At 43.2% G+C, this 22,153-nt stretch overlaps 1 protein-coding gene across 2 annotated transcripts; it reads right to left on the reverse strand.

Annotated features, from left to right (window-relative positions):
- Window positions 1–5,177: 5,177 nt before the first annotated feature.
- Window positions 5,178–20,906, reverse strand: VPS4B (vacuolar protein sorting 4 homolog B). 2 transcript variants are annotated; one of them, XM_015854583.2, is made up of 12 exons: window positions 20,754–20,906; window positions 17,887–17,998; window positions 17,127–17,277; window positions 15,867–15,934; window positions 12,693–12,812; window positions 12,296–12,452; window positions 11,358–11,506; window positions 11,104–11,185; window positions 10,274–10,493; window positions 8,219–8,356; window positions 7,247–7,357; window positions 5,178–7,143 (listed from the first exon to the last, which is right to left on the reverse strand). In XM_015854583.2, the coding sequence occupies exons 1-11, from the start codon at window positions 20,769–20,771 to the stop codon at window positions 7,256–7,258; spliced, it is 1,317 nt and encodes a 438-aa protein (XP_015710069.1). In that variant the 5' UTR covers window positions 20,772–20,906; the 3' UTR covers window positions 5,178–7,143; window positions 7,247–7,255. The 2 variants fall into 2 exon arrangements, with proteins under 2 accessions (XP_015710069.1, XP_015710068.1); XM_015854582.2 differs by having other exon boundaries at window positions 5,178–7,357.
- Between the last annotated feature and the right edge of the window lie 1,247 nt (window positions 20,907–22,153).

A 22,153-nucleotide genomic window follows, 5' to 3' on the forward strand; every position in this document is an offset into this window, starting at 1 on the left:
GGGGTGGTTGTAGCAGCTCAGGCTCAGGTCAAACCAAGGCTGTTTGCTGGGGCAGAGGAGGCCAACTCTGCGGTGCAAAAGCAGGTAGTATATATACATACGTAGCCCAGCTACCAGCCGAGAGTCCCATTCATAACTGGTGGCCATGGTGGCCCATTATGTGTCACAACTGATTTCGCACCAAATAAATAACTGTACAGGTATTTCACAGATTGAGCAATGTATTTATTAAAATAAAAATAACTTACCTCAAACCAGTGGTAAAAGGAAGTCTTTACTGTCTAATTTTAATAGACATAAGTTAAACTTGGGACCAAAATGATCTTGGATTTCATTTAGTACCCATGGTTCTTTCTATTTGGTACACCTGCTTACACTAAGCACCACACTGGAGCAGTTTGCTCTTCGCACTCAGGTGTCAGACACTGCTATAGATTTACAATGGTGTTGGGGGTGATGTAGGTTGAAAGAGAGGGCTGAGGCCCTAACCCTATCCCACACCTCCCAGTTCCCCATCCTCATAACAGCTGCCCTCTTTCCCAGGCATTCTATGGAGAAGCAAGGCAAAGGTCTGCTGTTCTGAGAGAGCAGAGAAGAATCGCTCAGGAATCACCGCACTGCTCCAGCACTATTGGATTTTGCCTTTATTGAGAGGCTGTCCTTCACCTGTGGCTATCATTACTACCTCACTGAATATGGATTTTCAGGAATATTTTCACTTTTTAGCCAGGTAAGGAGCATTTTTTGTGACTACCCTTCCAGCAACTTATGGCCAATTACTGTCTCTCCTCCTGATTCCTGTCCAGCCATGTGGTTGCAGTTATTGTTTCTCCAGAGCAGGCAGAATCTTTTGCCTTAAGAAAAGCACACCTCGAGGTAATCTTTGAAGAGTGACGGGTTCTAAGGTTCACAACTTTGATCTGCTCTGGGATTAAGCTACCTGTTAAACCACCACACACCATCCAGTCAAGCCATTTCTGTTCTGTGCGTGTGACTGATTCTTATCACGAAAGATCCAGTTAATGATTTGCAGTCTTCAAGCAAGCCTCTGGTTTCCTTTGATCTTGCTTTTTGTAAGTGATATTCTCAGGTAGTTCCAGTGCTTGTGAAGCTACTGCAGTGCTCTGGAGATTTTATTTGTGCTTCTGGCTGCCAGAGTTATCCATTTCTAGGCCTGCTTGGCCAACCCCGTAGCACCAAAATTACTTCAAGATCATGCCGTGATCCATTATCTTTGGCAAAGAAGCCGCTGTTAGGCAATGGAAATTTAGAAGATCTCTTTTTCTTAGCTTACTTCTCTAACCCAAGGACTGAGTACAACACAGCCTGCTGAATGCAAGGAAACTTGCACCTCAAACCTTTTCCCCTAGTGGGTTATACCAAACATGTCAGAGTTGCTTGCACTTCTTAAGGCTGTTTCCATCCCCCTAATGGCATGAACCATTGCCCTCCTGTTGTCAGCCTGCAAAAAGGCTGCTATGTACAGATTTGCCCTGTAGGTTTGAATGGAAAAAGGGGAAAAAAATATCAGAGAAAGATCCAGCTTTTGTTCTGCTGCTCATAAGCTCACTTTGGTAGAAAAGCTGAAGAAATAGGAACATGCTTTGAAATAAGATTTTAAAAGGAATCAGCTTCTTATCTTCCCTTTGGGAAAAAATAGTGTGAAGGACGGAATAAATCAGCCAGAAAAAGAAAGAAATTGACATGAGAGAACTAGTTGGGCAGAAAGAAGGAGGTGGAAAATACCCAAAAGCAGCAGGAAAGAGAGAGGCACAGATTGTCAATTAACACTTCCATCAAAGGAATGGCCCCATCAAAACCTTTTGCCTCCTTTAAGCAGCATCACCCCTTTCCACTGCTTACTGCAACAAAGCGAGCGTGCTCTATACAAAGACTCAAGCGAATAACCCCAATACCAGTAAAGCCTGCAGAAATCGTTTCTTTTTCACAGCTGACACCACAGACTAAAGCATAAAAATACATCAGATTGTTGTGTAGAGCATGAGCACTGTGGCAGTCATTCCAGCAGTCGTTTCCCCTTAGCGTTAGATATAGGAGAGCTGCAGCAAGGACCAGCATCTCCCAACCTGTGCACTCCTTCATGGACAGATTCACCCCATGCAGACCCTCAGGTTGCCCAGGAAGAACAAAATAGCTGTGCCCAAAAAGAGCATGGAAGCTCAAAGAATTTAACGGCCTGCTGGACAGAGCCCATCTACACCTGGAAAAAGCTGCTGGACAGAGCCCATCTACACCTGGAAAAAGCTGCTGGACAGAGCCCATCTACACCTGGAACAAGCAGGCACCTCTCTACGCTACTAATGCTTGGCAAAGAGAGCTGTGCAGCAGCTCCTCCCCGAACACTGGCTGTGTTGTGACACCAGCCCTGTGGTTCCTGTGGCAGCTCCTGCAGTTCTGCAACTACACGAGCCTGGCTGGCAGGCCACCTGCTTGTTTCCTATCAGCAGCCACGTGCACCATGGGCAGGAGGCCTCCAGGCAAGTAAAACAAAAACAAAAGCAAAAACATTTCTTAATTACAGAGGTAGAGTAGGGCTGGATATGAACAAACAAAACCATACCAAAGCAAGCACACGTGTAAAGAGTTCATAATGAATGTGCTCAAGCCTTCAGGTGGTGAAGGGAAATGATCATTTCTAGTTGGAATTTTCTTTTTTTCCCCCCTGGCTTTCAAGTACGCAAACGATTCACTCGCCTCTTCCCGAGCTCAAATCACTGCTGTAAGTAACAGTTTCCATTTGCCATTTTTATTTCCTCTGTGAGATGGTGACATTAATAGCAACTTTCTCTGTCCCTTGTTTGGTTGACTGGTGATTGCTAAGGTTCTTGCAGCACACTGCCAGAACAGTAGTAAAAGGTGACTGCTCCAGCACCGTTTTTTGTAACTCATTACCTGTAGACACTCATCTGCCTACAGTAGTATGAGTCAGTGGAAATTACTGTTTATAGTTTACAGACCACATGTGACACTGAGCATGTTTGAAAGCAAAGTCCCTGCCTTGAATAGCTGAGATTTAAATTAGCTGAGGCAGCAGAGGAGGAGGGGAGGCAAGCAAAAGCAGGTCTTGCCAATCCATGGCACGGTGCCCGGTGATAGGTCACCAAGCAGGAAAGAAAACTCAACCCTGGCTTCATTAGCAACATCAGGCCTATGTTCAGGTGCCCGTGACTTATTTCCTGGAGAAGTCTCAAAACATGACCAACACCTGTTTGGACTTCTATGAGAGAGCTTAGTGCCTGCTATGATGCGGGTAGGATACTGATGTTTATTTTCATGACTAGTGCCTGAGACATGCAAAGAAATGAGCTGTAAAATGTCTAGTATTCCTGCAAAAGAACGTAGCAGATCCTGCACGTGGCAGGTACCGTGCATAGATGGCACCAATGGATGGATGCTGAAGATTTAGGTTAGATATAAGGATACATTCTTTTACAGCGAGGCTGGTGAGGCATTTGAACCCAGTGTTGTGGTTGAAGCCCTGTCCCCTGGGACTTTCAAGGCAAGGCTGGGTCAGGCCCTGGGCAACCTGATCTAGCTGTGGTGCCCCTGTGCACTGCAGGGGAGCTGGACTAGTTGGCCTTCAGAGGTCCCTTCCAACTCCAAAGATTCTGTGATTCTAGTAAACAGAAAGTGTACAAAACAGTGACCTAGTCAAAAATTTACTATCAGAAGGGCGCGTGGGTAGAGGTAGGCAGGCAAAACTGTAATTAGGTCAAAGAAAAATAACAGGACAAGCTTATCTGATACCCGGGCTGTCAGTACACAAATGCCAGGACAGAGGATGAACAGGAACAACTAAGAATTTTACACGCATAATTATGACGACAGAGAATTTGTGGAATAATAATTGAAATATTATGTGTGAAGAGGTATTTTTAAAGAAAAATCAAGGTGAAAGCACAGTAGCTACAACGTAGACCATCTGCTCAAGAATAGAAGTATGTTTTGATAGTAATAAAGTACCTATTGGAAAAGCAGCACAACTGAAAGCAAACTCTCCACCAATGCTTGCAATAGCTTATGTATGTCATGTGAGCGGCTCTAAGTCAGCCATGATTACTAGGATGAATCTGGTTAAGACAAACACGTCTGGAAGCCAGTCATGAAACCACGGTCATCATTCTGGAGGAAGGAAGGACTATGCAGCGAAATCAAGGCATTCCTGCATATTTCAACAATTCAGAGCCATCAAAAAGCTCCCCATCAGGATAATCTTCAGAAATAACGTAAAAAATACATAGCGGAGCAAATTTTCATTAGGAAGAAGACAAACACAAAAAGTAGATTAAACAGTGGTTAAACAGAGAATGGTTAAGCCATTTCTTTGCTTCAGCTGCTGAAGAGCAAACTATGATCAGGTACATCTGACTGACAGGAGCACAGAAGCTGATTCAAGGGTATCTGCCCAGAGGACGTGTGTTCTGCTCCACTCATTATAACAAAAGCAATCAACTCAGTTCTGAAGACTGGTAGTTGAATAATGATAGGAAAATCAAAGCCAAGTAGTCAAAGACAAAGTCACAGCTGACAGCATGAAAGATAGAAGTAATCTATCCAGTGCTTAGAGGTTCTGGTTATGTAAAGCAAATATAACCTTTAATCAACCATAAACCAAGCAGCATTGTTGCTGCTTATGAGCACATAGGTTGCTCTGAATGCCTCCTATTTATTTCCACTGAAACAACTTCCTTGCTGCTAAAACACACCACCCACTGCCTCACTGTGCTCACATCCACTGCTTGGTCTCCATAAATATTCAGCAAGCATTGATGAGTGTCAACAGGCATAATTCTTCCTGTGTGGAGGAATTCAATGACACCTCTACTTCATTTGTACTCCCATGTCACATGCCATTGTCAGGCTGCCCCTCTGCTGCCATCTGTCGCACAGCAAGATCACATCATGGAATATTGGTAGGAAGGTTCAACCACTACTGCCAAACCACCAGCATCTGCCTCTGACACCATGGGTTGATATAATAAAATAAATACCACCTTTGGAGTAGCCTTCATAGTTCAGATTAACCCTGAAAGCTGAAGTAAATGACACCTCCTCCCTACCTCCCCCACAGCCATTTAGCTACATCTTCTGGGATAACTTAGCTAGGAATATGTGATCAACTTATTCTCACCGTACAAAAACAGCAGAACAAAAAGTTATCCTTGCAGCTGCAGTTCTAACCAGCGGTGTTTATTTGGAATATTTCTAAAAACAACTTGAAACACCAAAGTTTCCATTACAGATGTCATCCCACAACTGAGCAAGCAGCAAGATGCAAGTTTAAAACATACAGCATACTTTTGTACATTAAAGATAAGGGATTACAGTTAGGTTTAGAGAAACCCATAGGATAAACTGACTTACGACGACAACAAAGAAACACATTTCCTGAGAATTTTAAGATTGCCATAAAGGACTGTCATTTATGAAGGTCAATTAACAAGTAATTCAGACAGCAGCTTCAGTCCTCCAGGTGAGAGCAATGCCAGAGCGTGGCTCACTTCTGAAGTGTTCACCAGGGGCAACTGAGAACAAACAACCCTGCTGCAACTAAGATTAAGTTTACAAACCACAGTAACTTGCATCTCCACTGGAATTTCCCCGCTGGCCCACAAAGGTCCACAAAAAGATTTGCAGCTCACTGAATCACATTCACATTTTCCAGTGCAAGACCAAAGTAAAGCTGTGTGAAACTGAACGACTTTGGAAAGAACATTTCATTCTGTTAGTAAACAGAAGCTCAGCACCTCGCAGATGAAAGAATTTCTAAGTATTTTGCTTAGCTGTCAAACGTAGAAACAAAAGCCTAAACTGAAGCGATAAATTCTTGAAAGTAACATTGAAGAAACACTCACAGAACAGAACTGGTGTTGTACATTTTACTTCATTTAAGCACAGCAAGTTTCACCCATCCTATGATTTATCAAGTACACAAAATATGTACATAAAGGAAACCAAAACCCATAAAAAGACAATCATCTATGTGCATGTGTACGTGTAACATATGCACATGAAGTGTGCAATTTTCTTTGAATGCAACTTAAACAAAGCATACGCACAACAGAGTTGCACAACCATTACAGAACAGAGCGTTCTGGGTATCCCAACCATGTTTCGCAGCTACAGCCAGTGCAAACTTACAAGGCACAAACTCAGTGCTGACACTGTAGCGTTGTAAGTTCAGGCACGTTTCAATCTGTAGTTCTTAAAAACAATAATCAACAGAAGCGCTACTTCTGCACTAAAGTGCCAGCCTCTTCCCAAAGATGAAGCGCTAAGTTGATGTAACCTGGACGCCATAGTGATCAGCGGGGCTCTGAATTAACCTATCACTGCAAAGTCTGCGGCTATATCGTGCTACGTGCTCCTCACCCCTGAGAGTATGCTGCTTCCCAAAACGCCTCCCTTACACTCTTCAAGGACTATCCATACCTTGCCAGCCTTAACATACAGAATCTTACAAGTGCTACTCAATGCTTTTTTTCCTACCTTTAGCCAAAACTCTGATAAAACCGGATTTAAAAAACCAGCCATCAGAAAATCTTTCCCATACTTGCATGTAACGAACATCTTTGCTCAATTGCATAGTGACATGTGTATCAGCTAGTAAAGAGTTAAAAACAAAAGCTTGCTGTTTAAGGCAAAATTTTCTAACACAGCACAGCAGAAAAAGCCGAATACCGCATTCATCAGTATTGAAACAAAGCACTGGCTCATACAGTCTTCCCCTCACAGTGTTTTCTTTCTTACCTTAACAGCAAACACACAGTTATGTTCAATTACCAAATCTCGTTGCATTTCTCTAAATGAAAGGAGTAATCAACATGTGGGCTGACGGCTACTGAAAACACCTGGCAAATCGGTTCTCTTTGCACCCTCAAAAAAGGGTTTCTTTTTGAGCCTACTGGAAGTTCAAAACTCGCTCATGCCCAGGCCTAATAGAATAGCTAAAACTGAACCCATCATTGAAAAATTACAAATATTTCACATGAGTTGCCACATCACTTTGCTAAAATTGTATTTTCGGTATTATTTTCCGATAGAAGACACTGAATAGATGTCTGAAGAAAACAATACAATATAAAAGCGTAAGGGTCTTTGCAAACAGATCTTCTATTCCTTCTGCAAAACAAGAAAGGAGAGAGTTTATCGGCATTTATTTGGAGTGCCATTGATAAAGACACAAGAATACTTAAGAAAGCAAAAGTTCGAATGATCCACGGACATCTTTGGCTTAGCCTTCCTGACCAAAGTCTTCTGTAAATTTCTTTAACTTCTCCAGGTCCTGCTCGTTAACTGTTGGCTTCGTGCTAGCTAGTGAGCTGAGCATGTCGGCCTGTAAGAAAGAAAGCAAGAAAATGCGCTTAGAAAACGTACCACTGCTAACAATACTGCAAAGAAAAGTAAGCTTTAAAAAGCCTTTTCAAACAAGTTGACGGTAGGAACTCTTATTTAAACATTTCTGCACACGGGTCACTTTTTAACTCCTGAAGACAGACAATTAGTGAGCACAAATCTGATATCAAGTCCTTCCTTCAAACAGTGCACGTACACTCAGAACCTTCTGCTGCTTGGGGGTACAATATACAACATACAAAGTGCTCAGCAATTTGTAACCTTTCAAGCAGTGCATTTAAAATTCAATCTCTCTCAAGTATGACGTTTTAATCTGTAGACAGAAGCAATGTAGCTGCATCATCTGTGATGAAGTATAATCCAAGCTACCATTATATCCACCAGATTTTTACACTGTATTGGTTATGCTTGCATTTCTTTTGTGGGCAAAATTTACCCACAGCACATTCTTCTCAAGTTACACTGAATATAACTTCCCACTTGTCGGTGTCAACAACGATGCTGTAGAGCAATGGGAAAATAACATATGATGGGGCAGGGATTCTGAAGGCTTTAAAGGAATAAGAGAAAAATTAAAGGAGGAAGAGTTGGGTGCTGTCTATACTACATGCCACTAGACAATGATAAATGCTTATCAGTGACAGAGAGCTGGCTTGCTGATAAGCATGTTCTATTGTCATGCTGTGTTGGGATTAATATGTCATCTGGCACGTCCAAGCACGTCTATAAACAAAGGGCTCAGCCAATTGCCTTGCATGCTGGCTTTAAAAAGCCTTGAGTATGTTCAGGGCTCTGCAAAGCAAGAAACATCACAAAGAAAAACCACAACAACAAAACCCACCATGGAAACTTTAGGCTCCAGTAATTTATCCCCTGGAACATCCATCCATGTCATTTCTTCAGCATCAGGATCACCTGGAGAGCAAGGGGTGTACAAATCTACCACTGTGTTTGGATTTGACACTGATGGTCCTTTTACCTAATAAATAAACACATAAACAAATAAACTGAACATCTTTAGAGCAAAAGCATTCCCTTCATTTTCTCTTGACTCCCCCCACCCACTGAGAAGTCTTATCCAGCAGAGTGGAACTGTGAAAAGGTGCTGGCATCATTCACTTACGAAACATGCAGCAATAGTCAGATACTTGAACTCGTATCACGTCAGAACCAATGAGCCTTTAAGGTAGGAATGTCTGTAGAAAGCCAATGTATCAGCACTGCTGTTTGGAGAAGACCACTCTCCTCTTAGTCATCCATCACTGCAGGAGTCCATTCACCACTGGTTAACATTTCTAAATGTTATTACTATTATATACTCAGTTATTACTGAGTGTCCCTCAAGTTGAGCTGCCTCGGATGTCCTTTTAAGCTTTTACTTACTGCACTACAAAGTTGTGGGCATCTTTTTGGACACAACCTCAAACAGTACTTGACAGAAAATGGGGCCATCTAGCGGGAGAACAGAAACCATCCTTTTTTTTTCCAGATACACAGACAGAACCTCAAAATCTGCACCAGCTGCCTCTTATCTTTTTGCAGTGCACATCTAAGACCCGGAGTTCTATCATCTGTCACTGAAGTATCACACATCCCCAAGAACACAGAACATATACAAAGATCAAAAAACAACTGTTTGTTGTTAAATAGCAGAGAAGCGGATTTGCTGTTCCAATCTGTTTTGAAAGCACAGCAAAGAAAAGTGGAGATTATAACATTAGAAACTCACTTGCACAAACCGATATCAATCATCTGGAACAAGCAGTGGTTTACAGTGAGTTACAAAAATTGAGCAAAATGCTAGAACCGGGAGGCAGACCAACTTTGTTTTTTACACGGGCAGATGGCAATTAGGACAAGGGGGAATAGTTTAAACCAAAAGAGAGAACATTTAGGTGAGATGCTAGGAGGAAACTTCTTACTCAGGGCAGCGAGGCGCTGGCACAGCTGCCCAGAGAAGCTGTGGTGTCCCATCCCTGGAGGTGCTCCAGGCCAAGTTGGATGGGGCCCTGGGCAGCCTGAGCTGGTCCCTGTGTCTGCCCAGGACATGGGGTTGGGGCTGGGTAGGCTTTGAGGTCCCTTCCAAACCAAGCCATCCCATGATTCTATTTAAGTGGGACAAATTGCTATTATGGAAATAGTTAATAAAGCAAAGATTTTTCTTATAAAAATAAGAATCTGCATCCAATTAAAGTACAAACAAAACAAGTGGAACAGACTTGCATCAGAACACTCAAAGCACTGTAGGTTTGTTCTCTTTTTTGGCAAAAGAGGTAAGAATTGCCTTTGGCTGCTCTGCAAACTGTGGTAACTGAGATTATTTCATTGTTCTGTGGTAGTGAGACACGCCTCAGATGTCTGAAAATTTCAATGGAAGGCTCAAATGTGACAACCCATTGGCCAGAAATGCCATCATCATTTAAAGACAACAATGGATAAATACTTTAGGCATTGCTGCTTAAGGGAAGGAGTAATCCAGAAAATCCCTGATATATCAAAACAGCCGCTTTTTTTTTTTTTAAGCAAATACAGTTTACAACAGCGTCACAGCTCTGAAATACCATTTCAAATTATTCTTTGATTTTAAACTGGGAAAAGTTCATCAAAAAACCTATCAAATATTCTTCCCCACCAGCAAACTTACAGGGTGGTGGCATATTTTAACAGGTTGATAAGGTTTTCTCACTGCAAACTCTGGAACTTAAATAGATCTCTTGCGTTCTGAACCACATTGTATTTAAGTGTTCCTTTCTCTTGGTGCCTTAAGCTGAATGTATTCCTCGTAACTATGTGGAGAAAAGTGCCCACCTTCAGTTCACACTTATTCTAGCTTATTCAGAGCAAGATAATTCTCAGAGTTGAAGTAATATGAAAAACGTTTGGTTTTTTTACTTACTTTTTTAAAGTGAGTAGCTGACTGCACTTTCCTAACAGGCTGCATCAGTGCATCGCGTACAATGATGCTTATATCTGCACCAGAGTAGCCATCGGTTCTTTTTCCAAGCTCCCGATAATCTGCTTCTGTTAGGAGACTTGGAGTCGACCCGAGGTGAAGTTTGAACATGGCAGCCCTGGCATGGTCTTCAGGTAAAGGGATATAAATACGCTTCTCAAACCTGGTTTGAAAAAGATAAAAGCAAAACACTGCACAGACATTGGCTCACGCAGGTGCACAATGGAAAGAAGCTTATGCAAATCAGTACATACTTTGTTCCTAAATGAAACTGCTTACTCTCAATATAGTTGTTGGTAGGAATGGTTGATAACTGCAGTGCTTCATTTGAAGCATCTGTTCTCAAAGAGACAATGACCTCCCACCAGGGAAGTAACCAACTCCAAGCTCTGTAGAACACTACTGACTTCCTATAGGTGACAGAGCAGGCCAAAGCCATTGAAAATTAATTCTGTTACTGCCACGCTCTACAAGCTCCTTCAAGTTTTATGGACAAGAATGAGAGATACTCGTTCTCACTGCAAAGAATGACTTGAAATTTTAAGTACCACCTTCACCTCTTATTCCTCCTATGAAACTACACTCGCTCAGGGTGGAAGCGACCTCTGGAGGCCACATGGTTTAAACACCCATTATTTGACTCAGTCCATCTCATGAGCTGCGTCTGCAAGGATCAAGTAGCTCGCTCACCCAAATAGTCTTAGGATGAACCCTCACAATGGTTGCAGATTTCTTACCATAAACATAAATATATAAATCATAGGCCAACATACCTTCTCCTGATAGCAGAATCCAAAACCCAAGGTATGTTTGTTGCTCCCAAGACCAATATTCCTTCATTATCAACGCCAACCCCTATAACGAGGAAGAAATCATTTCACCGTTTAGAAAATAAACAGAGAATGCCTGTAGATGTTTTAGAACATTTACAAAACGCAATGGGGTAAAGCTGCAGATCTTTTCACATGTAAGCTGTGTATTTTATGCACAGCCAAATTCCTTTGATTCTGAAAGCCATTAAACTTACCTTGCATCTGGACTAAAAATTCTGTTTTAATCCGTCTAGCAGCCTCGCTTTCATTTTCACTTCTTGACCCACACAGCGAATCGATCTCATCAATGAAGATAATAGAGGGCTTGTTTTCTCTGGCAAGCTGGAATAGGTTTTTCACTAATCTTAAAAAAGGAAATAGCTGCAGTTATCTTAATGTGCAAACCAGCAAGAACACGTAACTTTGGATTATGATACAGTGATTTTGTTAAGAAAAAACTAGAAATAAAAAACAAAATGAATCCCACGTAAGATACTAACAGAGCTACTCAAAGATACAACATCCTTTCAGCTCCAATAACTCTGCATAATGCTGAGATGCTGAGTGAGATACCACAGAATAAGGTCACTTTAGGCTTCCTGGCCATGTTAACACATTGCATCGTAACAAACAAACATGCAGAGTGAGTATTTCACAGGTGGTCATCTCTCCCAACCCATACATGCCCACCTTCCACAGCTTCAAGATTTTGTTTGAAAACAGAATGTAGAAGAAAACCTTTACACCTCTGTGGGGTGAAAGGCCATGTGTTATCTGCAGGGCTACTGCAACAGGTGAGCCAGAAGGTGACTAGAAACCAAGTATCCCAGCACCTCAAACCACTTCATTGTACAATCACAGCTGGGTTCAGAAGCTCATTGATTACCATTGTGCTCCTGATATCTTTGTCTGAACTACTTTTAAACACAGTCTTGAGTAATGAAGAGCAGTCCAGCTGCTGCAGCACAAAATATAGTGCATTATGGTACTTTTAGCTGACGTTTCTCTGCTTCAATGCAGTATCTAAGATTTGCTTTAACAAGACACATGAACCTTCCTTCAAATTTTATTTCTTTAGAATGCCCCATCTAGCCCTGAAAAATTCATTTCTTTCTGGTAATATTTTCCTGGAACTCTGGCAACTCCAACTTACTTTTCACTCTCTCCCAGCCACTTTGAGACCAGGTCAGAGGAAGATACTGAAAAGAAAGTGGAATTGTTCGCTTCTGTTGCAACAGCTTTTGCTAGGTAAGACTTTCCTGTTCCTGGTGGTCCAAACAGAAGAATTCCTCTCCAGGGGGTTCTCTTTCCTGCAAGAAAGAAATCAGCAATCATCAAAACACTGTAACAAGAGCAAGTCTATCTTTACGATGAAGGCTCCCTAATTTACTAAGACTTCTGTATGTATCTAAGAAACACCTGTCAGATAGATCATTACCAGCTCAGTTTGAGCCTCTGATATATCAGCATAATGCTCTCCTTAGACTCTGCTCACACAGCTTACTTCAACAGTAGTATCTAAGTTAGGAAATAAACGCTGTAATACTGACCTGTGAACAAGTGTGGAAACTTAATGGGCAAGATCACTGCTTCTTTAAGAGCTTCTTTGGCACCTTCAAGGCCAGCAACATCACTCCATTTCACATTTGGCCGCTCCATAACAATGGCACCTATAAGATCACATAAATCAGTGATGTGTGTTGTTCTACTATTTGCTTACTATAGATTTGAAAAAGGAATCTATGCATATGTCCACATGAAATAAAAACAAGACATTTCCACACAGATTTAAGCATCAAACAATGCTAGTCATAGAATCACAGAATTATCCAGGTTGGAAAAGATCTTGAAGATCATCAAGTCCAACCACAGCCTAACACACAGAATCACAGAATTGTAGGGGTTGGAAGGGACCTCTAGAGATCATCGAGTCCAACCCCACTGCATAGTACCCTAACTCTAACAACCCTCTGCTAAATCATATCCCTGAGCACCACATCCAGGGATGGCGACTCAACCACCTCCCTGGGGAGATGTCAAATGAATATTACTTCTACAAAGATTTCACATTTTTTTTATTTTACCACAAAAAAAGATCAATAAGCAGACAGTTGTTAGAAGTTCTGTGACATGCAATGATACTCTGTAACTGATCAGCAAACATACCAACAGCAGCTACAGAAGAGTACAGTTCCTAAAAGGAGATCAACAAGACATACACCCAGACGAAGCAGGCTCCTTAGAGTAGGTTGCACAGGAAAGCATCGGCAAACACCCGGCTGTGAGCACTCAGTGTGCACTCGTGCCTGGACTCCAGTTGAGCAAAGCAGCGAGACTTGGAGCTCTGAGCTAGTTGGTTGTGTTTTGCTGTGTGGCTGCTGGCACCAGATCTTGGTGCCCATCCCACAGTATCACCAGTGTTTCCCCCAGCCCTGCCTGGATCAGGCAGCTGGGGCCACACAGGCTGTGCTTGTAGCAGCAGAGGTGAGTGGTGCAGGACATGGCCCCTGCAGCAGCTGGTGGGGAACTGGGATCAGGAGGGTTTGCTGCTGAGGGACTGGGACATCACAGTCCCCTGGGACTGTGAGTGATTGTGGCCTCTCTCTCTTGCAGTTCGTAACACGTTCTGCCTGCTGCAGCACCTGTGAGGGGAGCAGCTTCCCGACCTCAGCTCTCCCCAGCCCACTGCACAGCCCAGGGATATGGACGTGCCATCCAACTGGACCTGCCCCATCTGCGGGCAAATCCGGGAGGATGTCGCCTACGTGACCCCCTGTCAGCACCAGCTGTGCTACGGCTGTGTTCTTCCCCGAAGAGGAAGGCCCGCAGCAGCCCCCAGGTCTCTGTGCCGCACTGCAAGAGGCGGCCCCGGCGGTGGCACTAGGCCAGAACCGCACTGCCGTCACAGCACGGCTCCGGCGGGCCGGGAGCCCAACATCTGCCTCTCGGCCTGCTGCTTATAATACCTAATAAACATCCCTTAAAACTTAGAACAAAAAGTCTCTGTGTTTTTGACTGTTGGCGCTGCTGACCCTACCCATGCTGCTTTCTCCGTCTTCCCATCCTGGAGGAGAGAAACACTTTATTTCCACCAATATAAACCAGCGCTCATGACAGCGCTTGCAAAACATGCATGGTCCCCAAAATGCAGAAGATGGAACTCATGCTCCTCTAATCATAATTCCATCACCTGGACTTGGCTAAATTCCTCTCCTACTGCCAGGCCCCGGGCCACAAATTACTTCATTTGATTTTAGCTGCTGAGCTGTGATGTCCCCTGTCTCTCCAGACTTCAGGTTAGTCAGTCTGAAGATAAAAACTCCATTACCTGGGCATCTTTTAGATGGGACAGCTCACAGTGGAGCTGGTGAGCCAGCTGCAGATTGTGAAATCCTATTCAAGGCAAATCCAAAAGGTAAGAGAAATCTTCCAAATGAACCAGTGTCAATGGCCTAATGCTTATCTTTCTGTACTCAAGCATACTTAGCAATGCAGTTGCCACTTTTCTCTACAAAGGGTTTTCTATAAGCTCACAACCAGCTTTTGCAAGCTATTTTCTTGTCACTTTCCCCTTATGCCTTCAGAGCTCTGTGAATTGGTTGATACACAGCCATAGATGTGGAAAGTTCCATAAGGCAAAGTCAGCTAAGAGTAACAAGGCAGTAAAACTAAATGCAGGGCATATCCGTAGCTGTCGTGGGAAGTAAAATGAAGATAAGCAAAGTGAGGGCTGCCAAGAGCTTACACTGTATAGGGGACTCCTATGTTAAGTTTAAAGACACCAGAGATCTCACATCTCAGATGTTTAAAGCAAGAGGATTAATAAGCAAGAACCTTATGGTTCATAGGAAACCGAAGGTTGGATTAATCTGGGAAGAAACAAAATGGTTATAGTGAGGCACAGGCTAAGAATCCAACGCTTATTGATTTTAAAGTACAGGAAACTGTCCCATAGGGCTACACATAGAATTGAGTAAATGTATAGAGAAGCAAAACTAGAATACATTTTACAAAGGTGTACAACAGCTTCTGAAATGACAGAAACTGAGAGATCAGACAAATGCATCTCACCTTTGTTATAGTGAAAATAAGGAGAATGAAGTTTCTTCATATCAATACATATCATCTGCCAGGGAAGCTCTTACTAATTCTTTACCGTTAAGGAGTATCAAGCTAAGCCGTTTCTTTACTATGTAAAAAACTACTGCTGTGTATTGCATCACTGCATGTGTACAGCACGTCATTTCAAAAACACAATTATGTTACGCAACTGAGTAACACCCTCATCAGTGCAACATGAGGAAATCCTGCCTGTTGCTATGAACAAACAAGAATCCATCTTCCCACCTTATCAACTTGAGTTCAAGCCTTTCTGTGAAGATGGTCCTGCTTATACTACGCACTTGGATGACATCTGTAGCTCTGGCCTCTAGGCAATATGTCAGCACATAAACTGGCACAGTCTGACAAAAGAGCCATCTGGGATCCTGCGACTATTCCCTTTGGAAAATGTTTAATTGATAAATGGTATGATTTCAACATATTCACCACTGAATTTCATGGCACACAAACCCATATTTCCATAAAGACTTTATTTTTGTATGTAGAGTACATTAGTTGAGCCACTTAAAGACACAAGTTAACTGGTGAAAATACAACAAGCAACTAGAAATCCACTTGACCAAAGTCACCTCCATTTAAACAAACACAGGCTTCAGAGTTACCTTGAAGTTGATTCTGTAATTTCTTTTTCTCAGGATCCTCTGACTCTCCTTCCCCATCGCTGTCATTCCTGATTTGGAAACCAAAAAGAAACATTGAAATACATCAAGACTGCTATCCTGCGTTACAGATCAGAAAGCAAGAAGCAGAAAAAATATCACTCAGAAGAATGAAAACCCTTATGATTTTAGATTCATTCAGCTTTCTACAAGTTTATATCCTTGCTTTTCTATATTACATTCTAATCCCCCTCGCTGCAACCAATTCAACTTCCTTACAGACCTGAGCCCTTCCTCTTAACATACTTATACGTGTGTTGACTCAGCCTCTAGGAAACAAAAGCACCGTGGAAGCAGCAAAATGGTTTCACTGCAGATGCTGGCACTTACTCCTTGTTTAAAAGTGCAACTGGACTTGGTCAGTTCCACTAAGCATCACAAAACTCTCTATAGTCTTGTCAGAAAACTGGAAATTAAAAGTAGAATGAAGTAGGTGAGATAGGGAACAAATGGAATGGAGACATGTAGCCTCGTGCTTCCTTCCACTATAAACCAGCAGAACAGCTCAAAAAATAAAACCCATTATATGAGCAGACAATGAAAGACGCTGAAACCTCAGGTGAGGTTTCAAGAGACAAGTGAGCAGTGCTGGCTGTTCAAGGCTACCAGAAAGGGCAACCTCACTCAGAGACACCATTGTGAAACCTTTCTTCTACCCTAGAAAATACGAAAGAGGCTCTGCTTGTTCAGGTGGGCTGATTCAGCTCCCAGATGTGCAAAACGAAAAACAGATCTAATAGAAGGAAAGCAGTGAATAGGCAGGAGCGAGGCAATAGAGCGATTCGGAACATTGGCCTATGACAGAACCTCGTTACCTCTCATCAGATGAGAGACAGATAGAACTCAGACTACAGAAATCATGACCAAATCTGAACTTATTTTCTAGTTATTAGATATTCGCATGCAGAATTGTGTCACTAGGCTCACTGTCATTGAGCCCAAAAAGCAAGTATGAGTGCAAAACAGCTTCCATTCTTCAGTGAATTTCCTATGAAAGCATTCAAAGGTGTAGCAAACAAGAACAAAAAGCCTGTGATATTAATTCACATTATTTTTCCTTTCTAAGCCCGCTGTACCTCAACATTAGTAGCTACCTGAAGTGAAGCACTTCAAAAACACTATTTGCAATGATCTCTGAAAAGCTGAATCGCAGAATAAGCCGAGTTGAGAAAGTATTTTGCTTTACCTTTCCCCAAAACATACCCTTTTCCATCAGCAGGACCAGACTCTTTAACTGGCTTTGGTGCAGTTTTTTCTCTCTTTTTCAGATATTCCTTCAGTTTTTCTGCTCTGTCCAAGTATTCTGTACACTTCATCCTAATGCTCTGCTTTGCTTTATCACCCTGTACTTCATCTGAGAGTTTGAAGAGAAACAATGCTTTGTTAACAGCAAAATACACGTGCATCATTCAGAAAACATCTTTACATTGTATCAAGATCGCTCTCTTGGGGCTTACCACATATCCAAACGTTTCATTGACTTATTTTTACCCCTACGCCATGGAAAGAAGTGACAGGAAAGAAGTTAACACCTACAAATCAATGGTAAGTAATCACTTATAAATCAAATATACACCTGAACATTGCCTCGCCTTGAAAACTTGACTGAACAGGAGTAAGGATGATGGCACTAGAAGCTTTTTCAGCCCCTCAAACTGCTATGACATTTTGCTGGCCAAGGTGATGAGCGTGACTGATATGAGTAAAAAATGCCATTGGAAAAACCATAGGAAACTAAATGACATGAATTAATAAGCAAAAAACAACCTGTGGATACAACTAAGAGTTCATACAGGAAAGAAGCAGGTATGCAATATAGTGAGGATACAAGCTGCATAATATAACACCTCAGCCACACTACAGAAAACAAATGTCAATGATAGTCAGAAGTTAAATGCTGATGTCAATAGAGGAGACTACTCCAGGCAATATAAAACTTAATCACCCAACGCATTACACTTACATTTAACAACATGGATAAGATACTGCACAGCATGCTGGTACAAGCGGAAGGCTTCTTCGTAGTTGCCTGCTTTATCTTCTTGTGCTGCCTTACTAGCCAGGTCAACCGCTTTCTGTAACACAGGTAAGTAATTCAAACAGCTCTTAAAGATATCCAGGGACGGCGATTCAAGGAGCCTATTCCAGTAGTTAACTACCCTTTCTGTAAAGAAGTTCTTCCTAATATCCAACCTAAACTTGCCCTGGCGTAACTTGAGGCCATTTCCCCTCGTCCTGTCACTTGTCACTAGTGAGAAGAGACCTGCCCCACTCTCACTGTAAGAACCTTTCAGGTACTGGAAGAGGGTGATAAGGTCTCCCCTCAGCTTCCTTTTCCCCACACTAAACAGCTCCAGCTTCCTCAGCCTCTCCTCATAGGGCTGATTCTCCAAGCCCTTCACGAGCCTCATTGCCCTTCTTTGGACCTGCTCCAGTACCTCCATGTCTTTCCTGTGCTGAGGTGCCCAAATCTGTTCAGTGTCATCACAGGGTTTTCACTAGACACTGCTGTGCACATACTCTCAACAGAAACCAGACACTCTGATGTGTCTCAGTCAAAACTAAGCTGATAAACTGTAACCATCAGAGAAGGAGCAAAGTTTCTTCTTCTATTGCTTTGTCTTGCATTTATGGAAGAAAAGATCTTCTCGTTGCATCCATTTGAAATCGAGAGTAATCAATTTCAAAGCAATCACCTGACGAGTAACACTATGGATCCTTTGTGACAAGTGCTGGAAACAGAACAAACATCTGTTTCTTTGATACAGAACTTAAATCTTTCCTCACTGCTGACCTTGCGTTGCCTTCTGCAAACCACAGAAATCACAGACATCACAGAATGACCCAGTTGGAAGGGACCTCAAGGATCATGTAGTTCCAACCCCCTGCTGGCAGGGCCACCAAACATAACCTTTACTAATCAGGTTGCCCAGGGCCCCGTTCCAACCTGGTTTGAACACCTCCAAGGGAGGGGCATCCACAACCTCCCTGGGCAGCTGTTCCAGGGCCTAACCACTCTCCTAAGTGAAGAACTTCCCCCTAACATCCAACCTAAATCTTCCCTCCTAACTTAGATCCATTTCCCCGTGTCTGCTATTTCAGCCCTTTCAAAGAGTTTACTCCCTCCTGGGGTAAGTTCCCTTCAGGTATTGAAAGGCTGCAATGAGGTCACCCGCAACCTTCTCTCTCTAGGCTGAAAAAGCCCAGCTCCCTCAGCCTGTCCTCAAGGGGAGGTGCTCCAGCCCCTGATCATCTTTGTGTCCTCCTCGGACCTTTCCAAAATCTCCATGTCTTTCTTGTACTGAGGGCTCCAACACCTGGACACATACTCCAGATGGGGCCTCACAAGAGCAGAGTAGAGAGGGACAATCACCTCCCTATCCCTGCTGAAACCATTCTAACTCAGCACAACAAAAATCAATTCCAAACAATAATTTCTGTTACTTTAGTGATTTAATACCATAGGAACAGTGCGAAGACTCCTGGATACGGTATAACAAAAACAGAGGTATGACAAAAACGACACTATACCCAAATAGCAAATAAGAGTTGGACTTTATGATTCTGGTGTATCACTTCTAACCCAGGATATTCTACAATGCTATTGTTCCGTGATCTAAATGGTAAAGACTGTCTCTGATCAATGGTAAACTCTCCTAACAGGGCATCTTAGGGCCTTGCTCCTCTGAAATATAAAACCAAAGGCCTACATCATGTACTGACTGTTTCTGGTATTTTTCTTTTTAAACAAAACCAAGAAAATAATTACTTAGGTATCAGACTCTCAGCTCTGCTACTTTTTTGCATTAGGAAGGCTCATAGCCTGCTAATGAGATGAAAAACACCAGTATCAAACAGGAAATAATTTATATGAAAGTTGTACAAAATAAGGCATAGCTGTAACCATAAATGAGGCACAAGCTATATCTGCTGGGGCCACAGTTTGATAGCTGGATGAACACCACCCTTGGAATGAACACTGGCTTTGCTCTCTTTGCTTACTCTGGGCCCTGCAATTTCACACAGCTCAGCTTGGAAGGGACCATAAAGCCCATCCAGTTCCAATGCCCCTTCCATGGTCAAGGCTACCCCCACCAGCTCAGGCTGCCCAAGGCCCCATAGAACCTAGAGTGCCTCCAAGGATGGGGCAGCACAGCTTCTCCAGACACCTTGTGCCAGATTCTCACAACCCTGAGTAAGGAGTTTCCTCCTAACATCTAACTTAAATCTCCTCTTTTATGCCTTAAAACCATTCCTCTTTGCCCTATCTCCATCAGGCCACTCAAAAAGTCAGTCTTGCTCCCCTGCTGCGCCAGGGCAGATTCAGGCTGTTCATTAGGAAGTATTACTTCTTGGAAAGGGTAGTCAGGCATTGGAATGCACTGCCCAGGGAGGTGGTGGAGTCACCGACCATGGGAGTGTTCAAGAAACGTTTGGATGTTGTGTTGAGGGATATCGTTTAGCCGGGAAGTATCAGTAATGGTTGGACTGGATGATCTAGGTCTTTTCCAACCTTGATAATTCTGTGATCAAGTACTGGAAAACCGCAGTGAGATCCCTCCCAGCTCGGTCAATATAAGCACTACACTGCTCATATACCCCCAGTCCAAACTACGGCTCCAGCTCACAGCATGCCGCAGCCCCGTCCCACAGGCCATGGGTCCTTCAGCTCCCAACAGGGCAGGACACTCCCCGGGCCCATCCTGCACTTCCGAGCCCCCGCCCAGGCCTCCTCGTCATCCCACCACGGCTGATGTCAGCGCTTCTACCCCCAGGCCCAGCCCGGCGCCCCTCCCCGCCGAGCCCGGGGTTCAACAGGACCCGCTGTACCTGCAGGTTGCCCGACATGGCGGAAGGACACGACACGAGCCGGACTGCGGCCCCGAACCGAACCGAACCGAACCGAAGGCCTCCACCAGCAGCTTCCGCACCACAGCGCCGGCCGACACGCTTCCGCTTCCGGGCAACGCCCCGTGAGCGTCGTTTGACGTCAGCACGCCCCGCCCCGCCCCGCCCCGCCCCGCCCGGTAGCGGAAGTTGGTGGGTTGGCGGGAAGCTGTAGGGCTGAGGGGAGGAGGTTACCTCAGGTCCAGCGCTGACGTAGGGGGTGGTTGTGAAGCCCGTTGTGCTCTGGGCTTTACCTCCTGTGGGAGCCTGCTGAGCAATGACGTGTCTCAGAAAGCACGGCACGTTATAAACGAGTCTTGTAAACTTGCTATACGTATTTCAGACTTACAAACTTCTGCAACAGTTGTGTTAAATTAATGTCATGTCCTTCCCAATGTTAATTGTAATACTGCTGGGGAAACCCTTCTTAGGTTCACAATATTCATTTTTCTACCTGCTTCTGAACAGTGAAGCAGGAAACAGATGCTCTGCTGGAATTTGGAATAAAGGGGGCTAAAAGGGGGACGGTTAAAGGTAGTTATAGAAATAAGTAAAGGAAATTTAAAGGTAACAAGTAAAGGAAACAAGGGGCCTGAGAGAGCAGGGAGGATGCAGATAAGGAGTGAGACCTCACGGACGACCAGAAGAGGAGTTGCATCCCCCTGATAAGAACAAGAGGGGGTCTGCATGCTAAAGAACTATTGAATATGTATCAGAATTCCGAGAACTATTGACTATGTATTAGAATTCCGAGAAATCATTGACTATGTATTAGATGTACCTATATCTGTGTCACGATTTTACAAGTCGGTGTGCAAGTTTGGTGGAGCTATCCCCCTTGCACCCGGCGCTGGAATAAACATACCTGCTTTATAACCCATCTCTGGATTATAGAGTTTTATTCTGCAAGTCACCTCCAGCTAAGCCCAGTCATGTCTGCTCTGAGATGAGAGTAAAAGGCAAAAGCACAGTCAGTCCGATATCTAGGAAGGTTGACATAATTTGTTCCTGAAATTCTCTGGTCGTGCTTAATGTCTTCGTATGTGCATACAATGCAGGATGCTGAAGAATGCTGATTAAAAAAATAATAATAAAAAAGAACAAGAAATCAGAAAAGGCACTTGTATTTACAGATAACAGGCTAAGTGTTAGACTTCATTAAATCTTACTCATACAGCATGCTTATGATGTGACGTTGCAGCTAGTTGTGCCTAAGGAAATACTGGCTGAATGCTGAGTAATAACATCATGACAAACTCCTGAGAAGCCCAGGAGTCTGTCATTGTGTTCAACATTGTGAACTATTGTGTTCAACTCAGTGTAGTGACAATAAATTATATTAA

The sequence above is a fragment of the Coturnix japonica genome, chromosome 2 (genome assembly GCF_001577835.2).
Source record: "Coturnix japonica isolate 7356 chromosome 2, Coturnix japonica 2.1, whole genome shotgun sequence".
NCBI classification, from domain to species: Eukaryota; Metazoa; Chordata; class Aves; order Galliformes; family Phasianidae; genus Coturnix; species Coturnix japonica.

Bases quoted from the DNA above. Each gene is read 5' to 3' on its own strand.
- VPS4B (XM_015854583.2), bottom strand. The intron at 17,278-17,886 runs GTAAGTGTAATG...TCAAACTCTCAG, and splicing joins TCTTATCCATGTTGTTAAAT to ATGAAGTACAGGGTGATAAA. The intron at 7,358-8,218 runs GTGGGTTTTGTT...TCTTTCTTACAG, and splicing joins TGGAGCCTAAAGTTTCCATG to GCCGACATGCTCAGCTCACT.